This window comes from Anomaloglossus baeobatrachus, chromosome 8 (assembly GCF_048569485.1).
Source record: "Anomaloglossus baeobatrachus isolate aAnoBae1 chromosome 8, aAnoBae1.hap1, whole genome shotgun sequence".
In the NCBI taxonomy this organism is placed as follows: domain Eukaryota; kingdom Metazoa; phylum Chordata; class Amphibia; order Anura; family Aromobatidae; genus Anomaloglossus; species Anomaloglossus baeobatrachus.
Genome location: NC_134360.1, coordinates 218,248,411 through 218,269,855, shown reverse-complemented (window position 1 = coordinate 218,269,855; position 21,445 = coordinate 218,248,411). Strand labels below are relative to the sequence as shown.

General features: G+C 53.9%; 1 protein-coding gene and 1 long non-coding RNA gene across 4 annotated transcripts in view; one reads left to right on the top strand and one right to left on the bottom strand.

Moving 5' to 3' along the window:
- The first annotated feature begins 785 nt into the window (after nucleotides 1-785).
- Nucleotides 786-9,081, top strand: LOC142248860 (uncharacterized). Its single transcript, XR_012724951.1, has 3 exons — nucleotides 786-939; nucleotides 2,559-2,654; nucleotides 7,310-9,081. It is a non-coding gene; the product is annotated as an uncharacterized LOC142248860 (long non-coding RNA).
- A 2,865-nt stretch (nucleotides 9,082-11,946) lies between these two features.
- RNF220 (ring finger protein 220) overlaps nucleotides 11,947-21,445 on the bottom strand; it is a 129,245-nt gene continuing 119,746 nt past the window's right edge. For all 3 annotated transcript variants that reach the window (XM_075320201.1, XM_075320202.1, XM_075320203.1), the window contains 3 exons: nucleotides 18,249-18,357; nucleotides 16,729-16,803; nucleotides 11,947-13,502 (listed from right to left, as the gene is read on the bottom strand). In XM_075320201.1, coding sequence (XP_075176316.1) covers nucleotides 13,431-13,502; nucleotides 16,729-16,803; nucleotides 18,249-18,357 — 256 coding nt within the window. In that variant the 3' untranslated portion in view covers nucleotides 11,947-13,430. The remainder of the gene's footprint in view (nucleotides 13,503-16,728; nucleotides 16,804-18,248; nucleotides 18,358-21,445) is intronic.

The following is a 21,445-nucleotide window of genomic DNA, read 5'->3' as shown; positions in this document are numbered from 1 at the left end:
ATCACATGAACGACACACGGACGTCACAAGGATGTCACACAGATATCACATGGACATCACATGGATGTCACACGGATGTCGCATAATTTCGCACGGACGCCAAACGGATGCCACACGGATATCACATGGACATGCATGCGGCGTCCGATTTTTTCTTGCATCCATTGAATTGCATTGATGAGTCGTGCCCGATAGACGAGTGCAGTCGCTGCAATATTCCCATCAGTCTGATTTGAGCGGAGGAAACACAGATCTCCTGCCTCACTCACTGACTGCTCTCCTCAGGACCTGCAGCTATCCTAACTCCACTATAGCATCCCACGACCAACTCTACCCTCTCCTCCGGTATCCTCACCCATCCCCTGTAAACTGTGAGCCTTCGTGGGCAGGGTCATCTCTTCTCTGTACTCCCACCCCTTCCCTGTGGACTGTGAGCCCTCATAGGCAGGGTCCTCGATCCTCCTGTATCCACACCCATCCCCTGTACACTGTGAGCCCTCGCGGGCAGGGTCCTCTCTCTATACCCTGTAGACCAGGGGTGGGGAACCTCCGGCCCGGGGGCCGTATGCGGCCCGCGATGACATTTAATGCGGCCCCGGGCACATTCCAGGCTACCCCAGTGCTTGAGCGGCACTCGAGCTCTTGGCGGGCGCCGGCCCTTTAAAATCCCAGTGCGTTCTGGGTAGATGCTAGAATGTACAGGCTTTTTCCAGATCCTGATTGCAGCCCGTACTAGAATGTACGTGCTCTTTTCGGGACCTGACTACAGCACGTACATTCTAGACTGAACCCGGGACTGTGCTCGAGTGCTGATGGTTTACCTTGTGGGCGGGGTAAGCAGCGCTGTGCTCCAGTCATAGCAGAAGAGGTGCAGCAGATGCCTCCCTGCTGTACATGCCTCCCGGACCTGTGCGGTGTGACTCCTCCTCCCCTAGTATTGTGAGTATACAACCCATCGTTGCCCCTCATCCAGTGCTCTGTACCCCCCCTAGTATTGTGTGTTGCCCCAAGTGCTGTGTACCCCCTAGTACTGTGTGTAACCCCTCAATGCTGTGTAATCTGTGCAGCCTCCTAGTGCTCTCAGTGCTGCCACATAGTGCCTCTCCCTGCTGCCTCCAAGTGCTGTCACCTAATGCTCTCCGTGCTGCCTTCTAATGCTGTCACTGTCAGTGCTCTTTGTGCTGCCACCTAGTGCTCTTTGTGCTGCCACCTAGTGCTTTTTGTGCTGCTAGCTAGTGCTCTTTGTGCTGCCACCTAGTGCTCTCCGTGCTGCCACCTAGTGCTCTCCGTGCTGCCACCTAGTGCTCTCCGTGCTGCCACCTAGTGCCTCCGCCGGCTTCCACCTAGTGCTCTCCGTGCTGCCACCTAGTGCTCTCCGTGCTGCCAACTGGTGATCTCTGTGCTGCCAGCTAGTGCCCTCTGTGCTGACAACTAGCGCCCTCTGTGCTGCCAACTGGTGATCTCTGTGCTGCCAGCTAGTGCTCTCTGTGCTGCCACCTAGTGCTCTCTGTGCTGCCAACTGGTGATCTCTGTGCTGCCAGCTAGTGCCCTCTGTGCTGACAACTAGCGCCCTCTGTGCTGCCAACTGGTGATCTCCGTGCTGCCAGCTAGTGCTCTCCGTGCTGCCAGCTAGTGCTCTCCGTGCTGCCACCTAGTGCTCTCCGTGCTGCCACCTAGTGCTGTCTGTGCTGACAACTAGCCCTCTGTGCTGACAACTAGCGCCCTCTGTGCTGCCAACTGGTGATCTCTGTGCTGCCAGCTAGTGCTCTCTGTGCTGCCACCTAGTGCTGTCCGTTGTGCCAGCTAGTGCTCTCCGTGCTGCCAGCTAGTGCTCTCCGTGCTGCCAGCTAGTGCTCTCCGTGCTGCCAGCTAGTGCTCTCTGTGCTGCCAGCTACGGCTCTCTGTGCTGCCACCTAGCGCTGTGTGTGCTGCCACCTAGCGCTGTCTGTGCTGCCACCTAGCGCTGTCTGTGCTGCCACCTAGCGCTGTCTGTGCTGCCACCTAGCGCTGTCTGTGCTGCCACCTAGCGCTGTCTGTGCTGCCACCTAGCGCTGTCTCTGCTGCCAACTAGCATCCTCTGTGCTGCCAACTAGCGTCCTCTGTGCTGCCAACTAGTGCTGTCCGTTGTGCCGCCTCGTGCTGTCCGTTGTGCCGCCTAGTGCTTTTCGTGCTGCCGCCTAGTGCTGTTGATGCTGCCGACTAGTGCTGTCCGTTGTGCCGCCTCGTGCTGTTCGTGCTGCCGCTTAGTGCTGTCTGTGCCCGCCACTAGTGCTGTCTGTGCCCGCCACTGGTGCTGTCTGTGCCCGCCACTAGTACTGTCCATGCTCAGCATCTCCTGTGATGTATACACCCCTCCTGTGATGTATACGCCCCAACCTCTCCTGTGATGTATACGCCCCAGCCTTTTCTGGGAAGTATATGAGGCAGCCACGCCTGTGATGTATGTGCCTCAGTGTCTCCTGTGATCTATATGCCTCAGTGTCTCCTGTGATGTATATGCCTCAGTGTCTCCTGTGATGTATATGCCTCACTGTCTCCTGTGATGTATATGCCCCCAGCCTCTCCAGACCAAGACAAACCTGGAAAAGCAATTGTGAGAAACAAAATGATCAATATCACCAAACATCACAGCCGCTCCAGCCACCACATTAGGGGTGAGTTAATTAATTGTTTGACCAAATATAGCCTGGTCCTTTTCAAGTTGATAATTTTGTGCGGCCCCCGAAAGTTGGTATAAAATTCCAAATGGCCCCCGGCAGTAAAAAGGTTCCCCACCCCTGCTGCAGACTGTGTGCCCTCGCAGGCAGAGTCTTCTCTCCTCCTGTACCCTCACCCATCCCTTGTGGATTATAAGCCCTCGCAGGCAGGGTCCTCTCTCCTCCTGTACCTTCACCCCTTTCCTGTGAGCTGTGAGCCCTTGTGGGCAGGATCGTCTCTCCTCCTGTACCCTCACCCATCCTCTGCAGACTGTGATTCCTTGCGGGCAGGGTCCTCTCCACCTCCTGTACTCTCACCCCTTCCTTGTGGACTGTGAGCCCTCATGGGCAGGATCCTCTCCCCTCCTGTACCCTCACCCCTTTCCTGTAGACTGCAAGCCCTCGCAGGCAGGGTCCTCTCTCCTCCTGTACCCTCACCCCTCCGCTGTGGACTGTGAGGTCTCGCAGGCATGGTCCTCTCTCCTCCTGTACCCTCACCCCTTTCCTGTGGACTGTGAGCCCTCGCAGGCAGGGTCCTCTCTCCTGTAGACTAACCCCTTTCCTGTGGACTTTGAGCCCTCGTGGACAGGTTCCTCTCTCCTCCTGTACCCTCACCCTTTCCCGGCAGACTGTAAGCCCTCGCGGGCAGGGTCCTTTCCTGTACTCTCACCCCTTTCCTGTGGACCGTCAGCCCTCACGGGCAAGGTCCTCTACTCCTGTACTTTCACCCATTTCCTGTAGACTGTGAGCCCTCGCAGGCAGGGTCCTCCCTCCTCCTGTACCCTCACCCCTTTCCTGTAGACTGTGAGCCCTTTTGGGCAGGATCCTCTCTCTTCCTGTACCCTCACCCATCCTGTGTAGACTGTGAGTCCTCACGAGTAGGGTTCTCTCTCTTCCTATACTCTCACCCCTTCCCTGTGGACTGTGGGCCCTCATGGGCAGGGTCCTCTCTCCTCCTGTACCCTCAGCCATTTCCTGTAGATTGTAAGCCCTCGCAGGTAGGGTCCTCTCTCCTCCTGTACCCTCACCCCTTTCCTGTAGACTGTGAGCTCTCGCAGGCAAGATCCTCTCTTCTCCTGTACCCTCACCCATTTCCTGTGGACTGTGAGCTCTTGCGGGCAGGATTCTCTCTCCTCCTGTACCCTCACCCATTTCCATTGGACTGTGAGTCCTCTTGAGCAGGGTCCTCTCTCCTTCTGTACCCTCAATCCTTCCCTGTGGACTTTGAGCCCTCGTTGGCAGGTTCTTCTCCTCCTGTACCCTCACCCCTTCCCTGTGGACTGTGAGCCCTCGTGGGCAATGTCCACTTTCCTCCTGTACCCTCACCCATCCCCTGTAGACTGAGCCCTTGTGGGCAGAGTCCTTTCCTCCTGTAATATCACCCATTTTCTGTGGACTGTGAACCCAAATAGGCAGAGTCCTCTCTCCTCCTGTACCCTCACCCATCCTCTGTAGACCATGAGACATCATGGGCAGGGTCCTCTCCCCTCCTTTCCCTCAGTTCTTCCTTGTGGACTTTGAGCCCTCGTTGGCAGGTTCCTCTCCTGCTGTACCTTCATCCCTTCCCTGTGGAATGTGAGCCCTTCGTTGGCAGGGTCCTTTCCTCCTGTACTATAACCCCTTTCCTGTGGACTTTGAGCCCTCGCTGGCAGGATCTTCTCCCCTCCTGTACCCTCACCCATGGGCTGTAGACTGTGAGCCTTCGCGGGCAGGGTCATCTCTCCTCCTTTCCCTAAGTCCTTCCTTGTGGACTTTGAGCCCTCGTTGGCAGGTTCCTCTCCTCCTGTACCTTCATCCCTTCCCTGTGGAATGTGAGCCCTTCGTTGGCAGAGTCCTTTCCTCCTGTACCATCACCCCTTTCCTGTGGACTGTGAGCCCTCGCTGGCAGGGTCGTCTCTCCTCCTGTACCCTCACCCCTTTCCTGTGGACTGTGAGCTCTCGCAGGCAGGGTCCTCTCTCCTCCTGTACCCTCACCCATTTCCTGTGGACTGTGAGCCCTCGCGGGCAGGATTCTCTCTCCTCCTGAACCCTCACCCATTTCCAGTGGACTGTGAGTCCTCTTGATCAGGGTCCTCTTTCCTCCTGTACCCTCAAACCTTCCCTGTGGACTTTGAGCCCTCGTTGGCAGGTTCTTCTCCTCCTGTACCCTCACCCCTTCCTTGTGGACTGTGAGACCTCGTGGGCAAGGTCCACTTTCCTTCTGTATCCTCACCCATCTCCTGTAGACTGAGCCCTCGTGGGCAGAGTCCTTTCCTCCTGTACTATCACCCATTTTCTGTGGACTGTGAACCCACTTGGGCAGGGTCCTCTCTCCTCCTGTACTCTCACCCATCCTCTGTAGACAGTGAGCCCTCGAGGGCAGGGTCCTCTCTCCTCTTTTCCCTCAGTCCTTCCTTGTGGACTTTGCACCCTCATTGGCAGGTTCCTTTCATCCTGTACTTTCATCCCTTCCTTGCGGACCTTGAGCCCTCGTTGGGAAGGCCCTCTCCTCCTGTACTTTCATCCCTTTCCTGTGGACTGTGAGCCCTCGCTGGCAGGGTCCTCTCCCCTCCTGTACCCTCGCCCATCGGCTGTAGACTGTGAGCCCTCGCATGCAGGGTTCTCTCTCCTCCTGTACCCTCAGCCATTTCCTGTAGACTTTGAGCCCTTGCAGGTATGGTCCTCTCCCCTCCTGTACCCTCACCTATCCCCTGTAGACTGTGAGCCCTTGCGGGCAGGGTCTTCTCTCCTCCTGTACCCTCACCCCTCTCCTGTGGACTGTGAGATTTTGCGGGCAGAGTCCTCTCTCCTCCTGTACCCTCACCCCTTTCCTGTGGACTGTGAGCTCTCGCAGGCAGGGTTCTCTCTCCTCCTGTACCCTCACCCATCCCCTGTAGACTGTGAGCCCTCGCGGGCAGGGTCTTCTCTCCTCCTGTACCCTCACCCCTTTCCTGTGGACTGTGAACCCTTACGGGCAGGGTCCTCTCTCTTGTAGACTAACCCCTTTCCTGTGGACTTTGAGCACTCACGGACAGGTTCCTCTCTCCTCCTGTACACCCACCCATACAGTGTAGACTGTGATCCCTCATGGGCAAGGTCCTTTCTCCTATATCCTCACCCCTTTCTTGTGGACTGTGAGCTCTGGTGGGAAGGGTCCTCTCTCCTATACCCTCACCCCTCGTGGGCAGGGTCCTCTCCTCCTGTACGCTAACCCCTTTCCTCCCTCCTCTTGTACCCTCACCCCTTTCCAGTAGACTGTGAGCCCTCGTGGGCAGGGTCCGCTCTCCTCCTGTACCCTCAATACTTCCCTGTGGACTTTGACCCCTCGTTGACAGATTCCTCTCGTCCTGTACTGGTCAAGTCTGTCCCTATAGTCCGGGCTGGAGCGTTTCTGAGAATACTCTACCTGGCTGCAGTTGGCCCGCTCAGATGCCTGCTGCCCATGGTTTGTGCAGCATGAAGCCACAGACAGCTTCCCTCTAATAGAAAACTTTCAGGCCTTTTACAAAACTGTCTTTTCTTTCAGCTTTAAAGAGAACCTGACAGTGGACACATCAGCTCGGTCCACAAGCTTCGGTATCAGCATGTATCAGGCTCTGCCATTTCAGCCCGGTTTCTTGGACTCTGCAGCAGTGCGGCGTTTCAGAAAAAAACAATGTAAAAACTGCCAGGGATCGAGCTGCACGGGTGACAAGTCAGACTACACACACTCGGAGAGACCTGTCACTCAGGGGCAGTGGCAGGGACAATCGGCCGGGCCCCACCTGTCTGACTAGGCTCCTGGGGGTCTTGGTTATTGGTGGCTTCTTAAACTATGTTTTTCAAATGCTGCATCGTTTCAGAGTTAAATATAAGGGCTGAAATTGTGCTGCCAATGTCACATACCTGCACACTGTGTATGTGAAGGGAGGTGCTGGCCCTGAGTCGCCGGCGTGCCGCACTCTTTCACTAAGGAGCCATTGTGTGCGGATAGGACTTCTGGTGGGGTGCACGACACTGGTTTCTTCAGGCCGGTGTCTCTCATCCCACAGGTGATCATTGTCGTAGACAGTCAGTACTCCACACCAGTGCTTGCTTAGCCAACCAGAAAGTTCACTTTATTCTTCACCCTGGTATAACAGACATGGCTTTCCTTTGCTTCCTCTCAGTGTAGGGCACTACCTCTCGACCTGTGCGCCTTCCCTTCCTTGGATCTCTTCCTTAAGCTTCAGAGTCTGTTTTTCCTTCGCCCTGACTTTGTTCACCTTTGTCCAATTCTGGGCTCCGGCGGTTCTCTAGCCGGATGACTCTCTTAAGCCCGTCGGGGTGTGCCATAGGCTCCAGATCTCTTGAGGTTACCTCAGGGTTCCCCGACTGGCTCCAGCACCGAGGCCACAACTTCTCACACTCAAACACTATTCTAGACTGATCCCTCTCGAGATCTCCCAACCGTCCTTTTTCCACATCTATCACTACCTCTTTAACCCTATCACTTCTATACTGTCGCTATCTCAGCCAAACTAGCAGGTGGCGGGTTTTGATAAGTCTCCTGAATCTGGAACCTGAACCCAGCGAGCAGCATAACTTATCAACATACACATTTAGCAATCATCAGAAGACATTAACTCTCCATAACCATACACTTTGCATTGCAGGGCTCGACCACCTCCTACATCCGCTTTGTCAGACTCCTTTATGGTGACTCCTCTCCTTGTTGCCAGCTGTGCCCCAGCAGTTAGGCACCCCAGCAGTTAGGCACTGGCGTATGGCAGGATCTGGACGTTGAGGGTCGAGGATGTGACGTGCAGAGATTGTTGTGCAGTAACGAGGACAAACACAGATTTATACTTCTTTAATGTCAAATGTAGTTTACAAATGGTCATGACAAGAAGCGGCGGGGAGAGAATATACACGGACACACGTCATGAACACGACTGCAGCGGCCTCGGCCACCGCTGGGAGGGTTTTTTTTTTCGTTTTTCTTTTTTCGCTTCTACGGAGAAATGAAGCTGCTTTATTATTTTTTTGTTATTTCAACAAAACAACAAATTTCCACAAACTCCCGACCGTAAAAAAGGTAGAAAATAAATAATAAAAAAATCCCATTATATCCTCAGCGGCAACAAAGGGCAATGCTGGAAGAGGGTGAGCAAAAAGATTTCTGGGCACTGGTGTTGCCAATGGTGGAGGACACCCAACCAGCAGACAGGGGGCAGCCCGATCTTGGGGGCTCCTGAAGTTTGCAGGATTTATCCCCCGACCCTCCCTCCCTCCTGCGGTGGGCTCAGGCTCGGAGGTGCCAGTATCGGTATATGGAGGGAGTGTTCTGCTGATAGATACTGTGGTGCTGGAAGCACTGGGCCGGATTGGTGCTCATACTCCCCCGGGGATTACCCCAGGTTATAGTCCTGACATCCTCATTTCCGTTGGAGAATGAAATCTCTGAGGTCTCGGTGATGCGCTGCACTCAGCTCATGTTATGGAATAGGAAGGTCTAGGACAAAGGTTAAATGGCGGCAGTTACCCCCATGTTACACATCCCACACAGCAACGTCCTCTGCACGGACCTGCTCCGGATGAAATCCACACACACCAAACATACATACAGGGGTTATTTCTACAGTTACACCTTGGTTATATTATAGAGCTGCATTAATGATGCTGCAGCTTCAGAGCTGAATTCTCTCACCAGCCTTTCATTTTTTTTAGTGCTGGCCCCAAGCTTGTTCAGGTGAATGTGATAGGTTATAAAGTATTAACCGGTATATGCAGCAGGTCCGGCTCCAGCGTTGACTGCAACATTGTGTTCCAATTCTTTCGGTTCCTCTCTGCTGAAGTCAGATTAAGTGACCGAAGAACAGGGACGTGATCGCATCCATCCTGAGCGGAGGCCAACGGTGCACACCTCATCCGACCTGTGAAAGCTGGAGCCTCCACCACACACATCCCCACTAGCGACGAGCAAGCACGACCACGCACCGATGCTCGATACCAGCAGGGCGAATGCTCAAATAGGCGCAACACATGTACCAAGCATGATGAAAGTCACATATGGTGTAAAGTGAGGTTATTACAGTACTGGAGCGTTATAAAGGGTCTGATATTAGTTACATATGTAATGTCTGGAGGTTATATCAGCACTGGAGCGTTATAAGAGGGGACGATATCAGTCACATATGTAATGTGGGCGACACAGTGGTTAGCACTGCAGCCTTGCAGCGCTGGGGTCCTGGGTTCTAGTCCCACTAAGGACAACATCTGCAAGGAGTTTGTATGTTCTCCCCGTGTTTGCGTGGATTTTCCCCGGGTACTCCGGTTTGCTCCCACACTCCAAAAATATACTGATCGGGGATTTAGATTGTGAGCCCCAATGGGGACAGTGTTGCCAATGTATGTAAAGTGCTGTGGAATTAATAGCGCTATATAAGTGAATAAATATTATATATTATTAGAATGTTTGGAGGTTATATCACCACTGGAACATTATAAGAGGGGCGGATAGCAGTCACATATGTAACGTCTAGAAGTTATATCAGTATTGGAGCATTATAAGAGGGGTGGATATCAGTCACATATGTAATGTCTGGGGTTATATCACCACTGGAACATTATAAGAGGGGCGGATATCAGTCACATATGTAATGTCTGGGGTTATATCACCACTGGAACATTATAAGAGGGGCGGATAGCAGTCACATATGTAACGTCTAGAAGTTATATCAGTATTGGAGCATTATAAGAGGGGTGGATATCAGTCACATATGTAATGTCTGGGGTTATATCACCACTGGAACATTATAAGAGGGGCGGATATCAGTCACATATGTAACGTCTAGAAGTTATATCAGTATTGGAGCATTATAAGAGGGGTTGATATCAGCACTGGAGTGTTATTTTTCCCCTGCAGCATTTTTGCACCAAAACACATACTCGCAATCAGCTCCAATTATTCTTTCACTTTTTTATGTTTTTGATTTAGAGTATTTCTTTTGCACGGTTATGCAAGGTCTTTAGATACCCTGACGGCCAGAAATGTCATTAAATTACACCCATTTTGCGTGAAAAAGCGCATTTCTGCTGTGTGGGAACACGGTCTTGCAGCTCAGGCAGTGGATAATGTTTCCTGTGCTTCGGTTTCTCTGCTTCTATAGACGCTGCTGAATTTTGCGGGTTTTTTTACAGAATTTTCTGGGGAGCATGAAAATTGCATTTGAAAGGGGAAGGGAAAAAAAAGCAAAAAAAAATACAAGTGCAGAACAAGTACTAGCATTGCTGTAGAACACTATAAAAAAAAAAAGCAGAAAAACCGGTTTCAAATTTAGATAAATAATGCGCAGAAATGGTAAAAGGCATCAGAAATGCGTTCAGCAGATTGTTACTGTGCATTTTGGTGCAGTCACCTGCCAAAAGAGAGCAGAGGGGATTAAAAGATATATATCAGAGATTTTGCACGAGGGAACAAGGTGTGTGTAGTCACTGGAGGGGGGCAACTGCAGCCACAGGAGGGTGAGACGACCGCGGTCACGGGAGGAGGGGGGGGGGGGGGGCGACCACAGTCACGGGAGGGGGGGGGGCACCGCAGTCACGGAGGAACAAGGACTTTCTATCCTTCGTTATTATATTTAATAAAAATCTAAATTTGTGTTCCTGTCCTAGTCGCCATCGTTATAATAAAATATTAGCTGATAACAGGGAGCAGTAGCTTGGTAAATGTATTGCAGTTGGGAGTAGGCGTCTGCTATGTATACATATTTTTTGCTTTTTTTGTGAAATTTTGCGAGTTTTTCTGCGGTTTATTTTGGTAATGTGGAAACGTTTTCTCAAAAATTATTTCACTTATAAATACCGTTTTGCCTAAAAACCTGTAAAACCGCAGCCGATCCGGAGAGCAGCGGGACCCCCCCGGACGGCTCTACAGGCAGGTCCCCTGCAGCCGCCGCTGATACCTCCACCCTGCATGACAGCTGCCACTGATCCGGGTCACTAACTCGTGTCAAACTGCAGGTCAACAAGTTAACGTCCTAATTCATTTCCTGCCGTCTCCAATACATATCTAATAGAATCAATTTCACATGGTTAACCCTTCGCTGGCCAGCGCATCCCGGCAGCTGGGAACAAGCGCTTTGACTTGCAGATGATTCCTCCTCCCCCAGCGCTACAAGGGTCAATGCAAATGTGCGGCCACGGATGAGTGCACCCGGAGCGGAGCCCAGCTGGGCCCGAGGTAAGAGGCTGGTGCTCCAGAATAAATCTATAGGACTAGACACAGAAAGGAGGAGGGGGAGAGAAGACCAGCGGAGGGACAACATGGGAACTGTATATGTAGCGCTATGATCTAAGGTAAGGCTGGTGAGACATGGGAACTGTATATGTGGGCGCTATGATCTGAGGTAAGGCCAGGGGGCGCATGGGAACTGTATATGTGGGCGCTATGAGTTCTGGTAAGGCCAGGGGCACTGTATATGTTGGCGCTATGAGTTGTAGTAAGGCCAGGGGCACATGGGCACTGTATATGTGGGCGCTATGAGTTCTGGTAAGGCCAGGGGCACTGTATATGTTGGCGCTATGAGTTGTAGTAAGGCCAGGGGCACATGGGCATTGTATATGTGGGCGCTATGAGTTCTGGTAAGGCCAGGGGCACATGGGCGCTGTATATGTGGGCAGTATGATCCGCGGTAAGGCCGGAAGCACATAGAAACTGTATATGTGGGCAGTATGATCTGCAGTAAGGCCAGCGGCACTGTATATGTGGGTACTATGATCTGCAGTAAGGCCGGGGAGGGGCACATCGGCACTGTATATGTGGGCGGTATGATCTGCGGTAAGGCCAGGGGCAGTGTATATGTGGGCACTATGATCTGCAGTAAGGCCCGGGGGGGGGGGGGGGGGGGGGAGAGACACATGGGAACTGTGTATGTGGGCACATTAGCTGCGGTAAGGCTGGGGGCACATGGGCACTGTATATGTGGGTGCTATGATCTGCGGTAAGGGCCAGGGGGCACATGGGAACTGTATATGTGGGAGGTATGATCTGTGGTAAGGCCAGGGGTACTGTATATGTGGGTACCATGATCTGCGGTAAGGCCAGGGGCACATGGGAACTGTATATGTGGGTTGCTATGATCTGCGGTAAGGCCAGGGGCACTGTATATGTGGTAAGGCCCAGGGGCACTGTATATGTGGGCGGTATGATCTGTGGTAAGACCAGGAGCACTGTATATTTGGGTGCATTAGCTGAGGTAAGGCCAGGGGCACATGGGAACTGTATATTTGGGCGCATTAGCTGCGCGGTAAGGCTGGGGGGCACATGGGCACTGTATATGTGGGGTGCTATGATCTGTGGTAAGGCCAGGGGCACATGGGAACTGTAGATGTGGGAGGTATGTTTGCAGTAAGGCCAGCCGCGCAGCTGTAATTTTTTTCAGCCTACAACCCCACTGACCTACATAGGGACATGATCAGAGCCTGCAGCATTTCACATGGGGAGGGGGGATAAAAATAGTAAATAGTCTATGGAGTTGTTCTTAGCGCCTGTCCAGCCCCCAGCAGACCCCCAGGCCCTCAGGTCAGAACTAAACTTCACATCTGCGCCAATCAGAATCTGAACGCCAAGGCTGCGTCTCCTGCAGCCAATCAGAGCACAGCTATGCACGTGACTGCTCAGTTCTGATTGGTGGCTTTGGGTGATACGTGCATTTCACTTCCTATTAAATACATTGTGACACAGGAAAATCCTGTGAGGTGATGGCAGCGTTTTGGGGGTACAAAATCCACCATCCTCTATACACAGAATTAGTGCAATGTATAGGAAGCAGCAGGAAAATATTAGCGCTGATTACTGGCATGATCTGAACAGCAAAGCTGACACGTCCAGAGCCCAAGCCCCCCGCAAGCCCCTACCAAAGTATTATCACATGGAGCAGTACCACCTCGCCCGGCCATGAGATGGGAGATCTTGCACCAGCACCACAGAGGTAATCCCAGGGACCCTGCGCTCCTATATGCCACACACAGGGCGCTGCTGAGGAAAAACAAAATCCAAAAAATAAATTACGTTACATGTTTAGACCCATTTCTGCAAGAAAATAAAAACTCAAGAATAAGTCGCCGGTGAAGCCCCCGACCCCCCGCTCATAAAAGGAGGATATTGGGGACATCTGGAGTCTCTTCATTTACACTCAACATTGTAAACATAGAAGTTATATACATGTGCTTCGCGGTTCTCCACGTTTTCTTCTTTTCCCTGCTTTTTTACAAAAAAAAAAAAAAATATATAAAATCACAAAACCGCACAAGGAGGAGAAACGAGGACGAGGTCCTTCAGAACCACAGTGGGGGTCGCCTGTACAGCTCCGTGTCAGGGTCTCCAGGGTGGAGCGCGGTCCGAGGGGGACGATGTAAACAAAATAAAAAAACAATCCGATGGGGCGCGGGGCTGTCGAGTCCTCGGCTTTGGGCGAATTCATAGAGAAACATTAAAAATCAGCAGCAGGTACAGGGAAAAGAGAAAACGTACAGAGTGCTGCGGGGGAAGGGATCTGGCATCTCCCCCGATAGTGCCGACTGGAAGGAACAAAGCGAGGAGAAGATCTGGAAGCCACAAAAGTCCAGGAAAGTCTCTAACTTTCATCTGCTCCGCTGCAGATAAGAATGTCTGTCCGCTTCCAAATCTTCCTCTGTCACATTACAGACCCTGGCGAAACCTCCGACTCCGGAAAATGGAGGCGCGAGGTGACCAGGGTGAGTCTTGAGCGAGGTTGGAGCAGCGTCAGTGCCTCACAAGTAGACGCGCCTGAGGTCCCCGGGCGACGTGATGGTGTTACACTGCGGGCACAGCTTCTTCGCCCCCTGCAAAAGAGACAGGACGTTAGAAAATAACAAGGCGGACCCCCCTCCCCCATGGCAGTCACGCCAGGCCCCGAGTTATCCCCAAGGTGCCCAAACCCATATATTACGTAGTGACCAGATATCCCCCTCCCCCATAGCCTGCAGCAAACACGCAGACTCTATTCCGGACTCACTGTGCAAGTTATTACCCATCCACAGCATAGTAGGGTCCAACCGCAGAAACCCCCCCACTAATCGGCAGAAGCAAGTACGGTGCCATTTCCAACCATCCCATAGACTGAAGTACATGTGCACTGTTACTCCGCTCACACAGGGGCAGAAAGCACCCCCATTCTGATCAGTGGTGTCAGAGGCCGGGCCCCCATGTGGACAACGTGACTCCTTGTGCCCATTATACCCAGTAAGGTCTGGGATTATTGCAGTGATTCTCCAAACCACAATCCTCCGAGAAGCTTGAATTTGAGATTCCTCCCAGCCGCGCTTCTCCCCCTCCCCCAGGCGTTCTCCCAGCCGCGCCTCTGCCTCTCCCCCTCCCCCAGGCGTTCTCCCAGCCGCGCCTCTCCCTCTCCCCCTCCCCCAGGCGTTCTCCCAGCCGCGCCTCTCCCACAGGCGTTCTCCCAACCGCGCCTCTCCAACAGGCGTTCTCCCAACCGCGCCTCTCCCACAGGCGTTCTCCCAACCGCGCCTCTCCCACAGGCGTTCTCCCAACCGCGCCTCTCCCACAGGCGTTCTCCCAACCGCGCCTCTCCCACAGGCGTTCTCCCAACCGCGCCTCTCCCACAGGCGTTCTCTCCACCGCGCCTCTCCCACAGGCGTTCTCTCCACCGCGCCTCTCCCACAGGCGTTCTCCCCACCGCGCCTCTCCCACAGGCGTTCCCCCCACCGCGCCTCTCCCACAGGCGTTCCCCCCACCGCGCCTCTCCCACAGGCGTTCCCCCCACCGCGCCTCTCCCACAGGCGTTTCCCCCCCCCCCACCGCGCCTCTCCCACAGGCGTTCCCCCCCCCCCACCGCGCCTCTCCCACAGGCGTTTCCCCCCCCCCACCGCGCCTCTCCCACAAGCGTTTCCCCCCCCCACCGCGCCTCTCCCACAAGCGTTCCCCCCACCGCGCCTCTCCCCCAGGCGGTCTCCCCACCGCGCCTCTCCCCCAGGCGGTCTCCCCACCGCGCCTCTCCCCCAGGCGGTCTCCCCACCGCGCCTCTCCCCCAGGCGGTCTCCCCACCGCGCCTCTCCCCCAGGCGGTCTCCCCACCGCGCCTCTCCCCCAGGCGGTCTCCCCACCGCGCCTCTCCCCCAGGCGGTCTCCCCACCGCGCCTCTCCCCCAGGCGGTCTCCCCACCGCGCCTCTCCCCCAGGCGGTCTCCCCACCGCGCCTCTCCCCCAGGCGTTCTCCCCACTGCGCCTCTCCCCACTACGCCTCTCCCCCAGGCGCTCTCATGACCGCGCCACCCCATCTCCCCCAGACGTTCTCATGACCGTGCCACTCCCTCTCCCCCTGGCATTCTAATGACTGCGCCTCCCCGGCCCCCTCCCCTAGGCGCTCTCATGACCGCGCTTCTCCCCTCCCCCAGGCACTCATGACCGCAGAAAAAGTAGAAATGCACAGCTCACTGGAGAAAATTAAGGCTGGTGATGCACAGACAACCTGCTTCGGCTGGCAAGTGAAGAACAAAATAGGTGTAAAAAAAACAGCACCGGCAAATAAAATGTAAAAATGTAAGTATGATTAAATAGCCCACAACAAAAATTGTTAGGGCGGATACGGAACAAAGAAATGTCAATGCGTTCCCCCCTCCCCCAGGCATTCTCCCGCAAACGCCTCTCCCCCAGGCGCTCATAAATGCGCCCCTTTCCCTCACCCAAGCGCTCATGACCACGCCCTCCCCCAGGCGCTCTCATGACCACGCATCTCCCCCAGGCGCTCATGAACGCGCATCACTCCCTCCCCCAAACGTTCTCCTGACCGCGCCTCTCCCACTTGTTCTCCTGACATAGCGTCTCCCCCACCCCCAGGCATTCTCCTGACCGCGTGCCTCTCTCTCTCTCCTCCTGCAAGTTGTACCGCGGCGGCCTCCTACCCTCTCGCACCTGTCCCGCTAGACAGTTTTCATTTGCGGGCAGAGATATTTGCTCCTTTCATCCGCTGACGTATAATAAATGCTTTCCGTCTGCTCGCGATTCCCCTTCAAGCCTATTAAAACCTAAATTGTTTATTGCGAGATGGAAAAGGCGCGGGGTGTGTGGGGGGGATCCAGCGGATGTGAGCACACAATCGGCAGGCGGGACCGTCCCGCTGCTCACCATTAATTACTGTATTTTCCTAGATTTTATTATACAAGATTTTCACTTTCATGTGTGAATTGCGGGCGGGACGTGTTTCGCCGGACGCCGCTGATCCGCCACACGCGAGGATACAGCTGCAGATGTTAAAACCGTGCAAATATGTGGGTGACCTGGAGGAAGGGGCCGGGGAGAGTCGGGGGAGTCGCTGGGAGCGGAGACTTAACAAGATTACACATATCCACTTTGATCAAGACACAAAAGCAGCAAAGCGTTCCAGGCTTTTTACGGCCGTCTTCAGGCTACGTTTTAATGGCTACATTAGTAGGCGGCTATTTCAGGCAGGGACGACTGGTTTCATAAATTGAGGGTCTGAGAGGTGGGGGGCGCCTGGTGGAACACGAGAGGAGGCTATTAATTGTTTCCCGAGCGCCAAGGTCCTCACTGAGCTGCCCTTCTTCCCAGTTGGGAGCTCAGGCTGATACAATGTGGACTGCCACAAAGATCAGACCACGGCTGTCCACAGCACCGTTGCCGAGGATCTGCCCCCGCCTGCCTGCTGGGGGCGCTATCAACAGCAGGCAATTCACGGGAAGAAGAATGCAGGACAGTGTCCCGGGAAAAGTCCTGAAAACAACAAACGTTTCCTATGATGTGGGCAGGACGGAGATAGTGGATAAGAAGGACGCTGCTGACTGACTGCATAGTGCAACCTCACCACTGGGGGCAGAAGCGAGCACACAGGGAGAGGCGCTGGTCCAGGCCCCCCGATGGCTGACATTCTATAAACATGGAAAAGTCCTGAGAGCCTGAGTAACTGACAGCAGTCAGCAGCACCTGAGCCTGCAGGGGGCGCTGCAGTCTGCTCACGGGGGGAGGGGGAACGGCGCACCTGCCTACAATTCGTTCCCTTCTCTGTTCCTTCCTCCATAATGGCCCCCGCTTACCAGAGTGCGCAGCCAGCATTCCTCGCAGTGCACGTGCCAGCACTGAATGGACGTCAGGGGCATCGTGTATGAATCCTGCCGAAGAGAGAAAAGGGGATGGTAAGTGCGAGTGTTCACCTCAGCCAAACCTAAACCCTTAGGAGGCAGCAACAAGTCATTACACCAAGAAGCTCTGGCATTTCCCTGGTTGCACTTTCTATGAGAACATCCAGCCCTAGGACCCCCGAATCTGCTACATCCGCAGACCACAGCCCGAATATGAAACGGCCGTGAATCTCCCGAGACACAGGCATACAAAAAGAGGCTGCAGCATCCCGGTCAGGACCCCCGCGGACCCTCTGTACATGGCGGTCTGTGCTTGGACCACAAAATACAGATGTTTGAAAAACTGTCCTAACGAAGAAGAACCAGCAACATAAGAGGTCGTCCCATAGACCAGACGGCTCCCACCTTATGTGAGAGGCTGAGCCCACGGGAAGAACAGCGTCCAAGTGTCGGCACAAAAGGTCGGGCTCTGGCACGTCCAGCCACAGGAACAACTGCTATAAAAAATGGAGTTATGCAAAAAGCATCCCTTCCACTGTTTCTCCAGGTCCTCCTCCTCCTGTGGCTGCAAACCTACCCCCGTGCCTGTAGGTCTCCCCCTCCCATGGCTGCAAGCCTCTGCCCACTCTGTGGCCTCAGCCCTCCCTGTGGCTGCAGGGGTCTCTTCCCCATTCCATGAAAAAAAAGTCATAGACCAATCCAAACCCCATCCCCGACCCCCCCCCACCCCCCTCCCGTGGCCGCAGGTCTCTCCCACTTGCCCTGTGGACGCAGGTCTCTTCCCCCACGCCCCTTGAGAGCAGGTCTTACCCCCACCGCTCCCCGTGGCAGCAGATCTCTTCTCCTCCAGCCCAGTAGCAGCAGGTCCCCCCCCTTCCCCTGTGGTTGCAGATCACTTCTCCCGCCCAGTAGCGGCAGGCCTCTCAACCTTCCGTGGCCGCAGGTCTCTCCACCCAGTGGCCGCAGGTCTCTCCACCCAGTGGCCGCAGGTCTCTCCACCCAGTGGCCGCAAGTCTTTCCCCCCCTGCCCCGTGGTTGCAGATCTCTTCTCCCGCCCAGTACTAGCAGGTCTCTGCCCCCCACCCTGTGTTTACAGATTTGCAGGTCTCTGCTCCCGCCCAGTAGCAACAGCCCCCCACCCCCAGATCTTGCATGCTCTGTAGTGAATGGCCAAAATGAGAATTACCCCTACAATGGTTCCATGGGCGAGCATTAGACACCATCACTTAAAGAGCAGGACAGGGTCCCGTCTGTGAGGGGATCTCACACCATAAATATTGCTTGTTAAATAGTCTTGATTTTGCAGAGAAATAGCGGATCCACCCACGAGACCGAGCAGTGACTATAAATCGACCTATTAAACCCCCCACACACACACGGCAACATGGCCTCTGCTGCTTCGTTTTGCCGCAGCCTTATCTGATGGGGTCCGGCTGACCCTAGAGGCCGGCGGTGACCCCGTGTGACGTACGCACCATGCAGATGAGGCATTTGTAGCGGTCTCCTCGGGATAGCTGTCTCTCCAGTTCTCGGATTCGCGCCTTTAACGCTTCGAACGTCGTCACTGCGGATTGTTCTGTGATCCTGAAACGTAAAAGCGTAATTTATTTATTCACAATTTACCAATTAGCAATCCGGTAACTGCAGCGGTAAAGTCTCTCGGCCGTCTGCACCGGGACAGTGACGGCCGCTGCTCATTACAGCGAGAATAGAGCAAATATTCAAACAGCCGGGAAGGAACACGGGGAACAGGACATGAAAGCAGCGGCAGAACGCACAGACGGCCATGTAATGGGATTATTACGGGATCCTGGGCACAATGATTTTTTTGCAGAGGGATAACGTCTAATACAAAAGGCAATCAATAGCCGGACTGCGGATCAGGCCGCTAGTTAGCTGGAAAATTAACGCGCTGCTCGCTGCGTCACGCTGCAGGGAGCCGGGACAAATCAATGGCGGGGGTATTGATTTAGTTATTATCACTTCATACGCTCGCAGACATTGTTAAATATCCATTTATTAACAAGAGAGACGGGAGCCGTGAGCGAGGATTCCTCAGATCCGGGGCCTTCATCTGCTGCTAATCAAAAGCGCGCCCGAGACCCCGACACAAGGGAATGTTTTACATGGCCGCTTCCGCTCACCCCCTGCTGCCTGCAAACTAGGCGAAAATCCTGCGCCTGCCGGGACAAATCGTGGGATGGGCGCCTGCTGGGACGGATCACAGGCGGAACGTGGCAGGAGGCCGCTTAACCCAGATCTGCCCAAGTGGATGGGGGCTGGGGAGGACGGAAGAAGAAATGCAAAACGGCTGATCGGAATATGTTCTCACCATCACTGCGAGGATAACCCGAAACCTCAACCCAACGGCCAAAAATAGTCAGACACCTTATACAACACCTGTATACTGCAATCTGCACCAGCCATTCATCCATTACTGCTGACAACCGGCCTGTATACGTGTGAAAGGTGTCAGCCCCGCCCCTGTGATGACATCACTGATGACGTAATCAGCCGTGAGGCCACACCCTTTATAAACAGCCCCACCCCTGGTGAAGACATCACTGATATAATGATGTCTTGCTATCACTGAATGTCAGACATGAGGCCACACCCCTTATATTTCACCTCACCCCCTGCTAATGACATCACTGATATAACGATGTCATCAGATGTGAGGCCCCACCCCCGCTAATATCACTGATAATTATGTCAGACATGAGGCCACACCCCTTATATACCGCCTCACACCCTGGTGATTAAATCACTGATATGACATCACACATAAAACCACACCCCTCAGAGAGCCACACCCCCTGGTGATGACATCACTGATAAAAAGAGGTCATCAGACGTGAGGCCACACCCCTTATATACAGCCCCACCCCCTGCTGTTGACATCACTTATATAACACAGACATAAGGCCACACCCCTTATATACCACCCCGCCCCTGGTGATCACATCACTAATGACATAATCTGATGAGGCCACACCCCCTTATATACAGCCCCGCCCCTGGTGATGACATCACAGAGTACAATAATTACAATATAACAGTGTTGCTGCTTTTTAAAATTAATAAACCACATGACATGAGGCGGCATTTTAGGAGGTAAACAAATGGGAGGGGGCGGATGTGGAGCACTAAACAGGTCATGTATTTTCATTAGACCCAGGACGTGGCCGGGGATGTAATCCCACATTCATCACAGGCTTCAGAGTCGAGGATGTCCATGGCCCTGGTGTCCTCGGTGCCGGCGCCTCCGCCTGACCCTCATGCACTCTGCGCCTCCGCTGCGCCCGCTCGTTTATCAGAAGTTTACTTATAGTCACAGCTTTGTTGCTCAAAATTAAATTGAGCAATCTCCGCGCAGTCCCCAAGGAGCGCTCCGGGGCGCTCTGTTAATTAAATTATCTCTGAATTTGCAGGAGCAGAATCTTAATTGACTGTGGATTGTGTGACTGGCGAGATCACACGAGGACTGGAGAGGATGCGGATCAGTCCCAGCGCTGCAGCACGCTGTGCGGGGCAGGGCAAACTCCCGGAGCATTGCAAGGCGCCTGCACCCCAAGCACAGGCCCAGCAGATCACAAAATGCACAGAATAAGACTAATACACCCCCCCTTCCCTCCTCAGATCCCATCTGCCGCAGAACTGGACAGCTCATGCTTGCTCTGTGATTACCATGGCAACAATAGACTAACTTCCTGTCACATGACTTACTCAGATCACTGTTACCAGGCCAACTCCAGAGCAAGCACAATACGCCTATATTGCACAAGGTTGCCTTCCCAGGATTCACCTTCCATCTTTCTGATCTAATACGCACAGAAAATGTTGAAATAAATCCAGGGTATTGGCCGCTCACAGCCCATGGGCTTGTTACAATGTATCAGGACAATGATACACTGTAACAAAGCACCAGCTGTGTGAGCAAGTCAATATTTATCCACCCCAGACGAGCGCTCGTCATCGGCAGTGTCTCCCCAGATAATTATCGCAGGGGCGGCATGTGAATAGGGTGTAGGTGGCAGGTTTGGCAGGGGTCGGGGCCATCAGCACCACAGGTCGCAGCCTCCTTCTAAGCCCAACCATTATTAGTGCCATGAGAGGCGACGACAGGGCTGGCAGCCGAGGCTGGAAATAGCATAAAGCGGCTCCTCATAGTACGAGTCCGATCCTCTGGAAAATCAGAAGCCATCCAGTAAATCCCACGCATGGCGGCTGAGCGGGGACACGAAGGAGAAGTGCGCAAACTGAGCCGCCACCCAAAGGCAGCAGTGGAAGGTCCCGGATGACCCATCTGAGCAGCACCAGTTACAAGGCTGCTAATGGGCAATGCTGCAGTGCAAAGCAGGGGGAAAGAAAGAGCAGCAGCAAAAGCACAGAGTTGTGTTTTAGACGCTTAGCTCTGATCTGCAGTTGTTGATCACCGCTTATTGTACAGGATTTAATTTTCTGACATTGTTACGCCACTACCTGCTCCATTTTCATGGCTGGTTCGGCTCCGCCGCTCGCTCACAGAACAGTGGGACGAGCTACAATAATTGGATCACGGCCTGTAGCGATGGCAGCTGCCGTATCCTTGGTGCGGCCGGGTACATGATCCTCTACAATGAGGCGATGTCTCGGGTTGGGATTTGTGTCCTCACCTGTGACGATTCGCTGC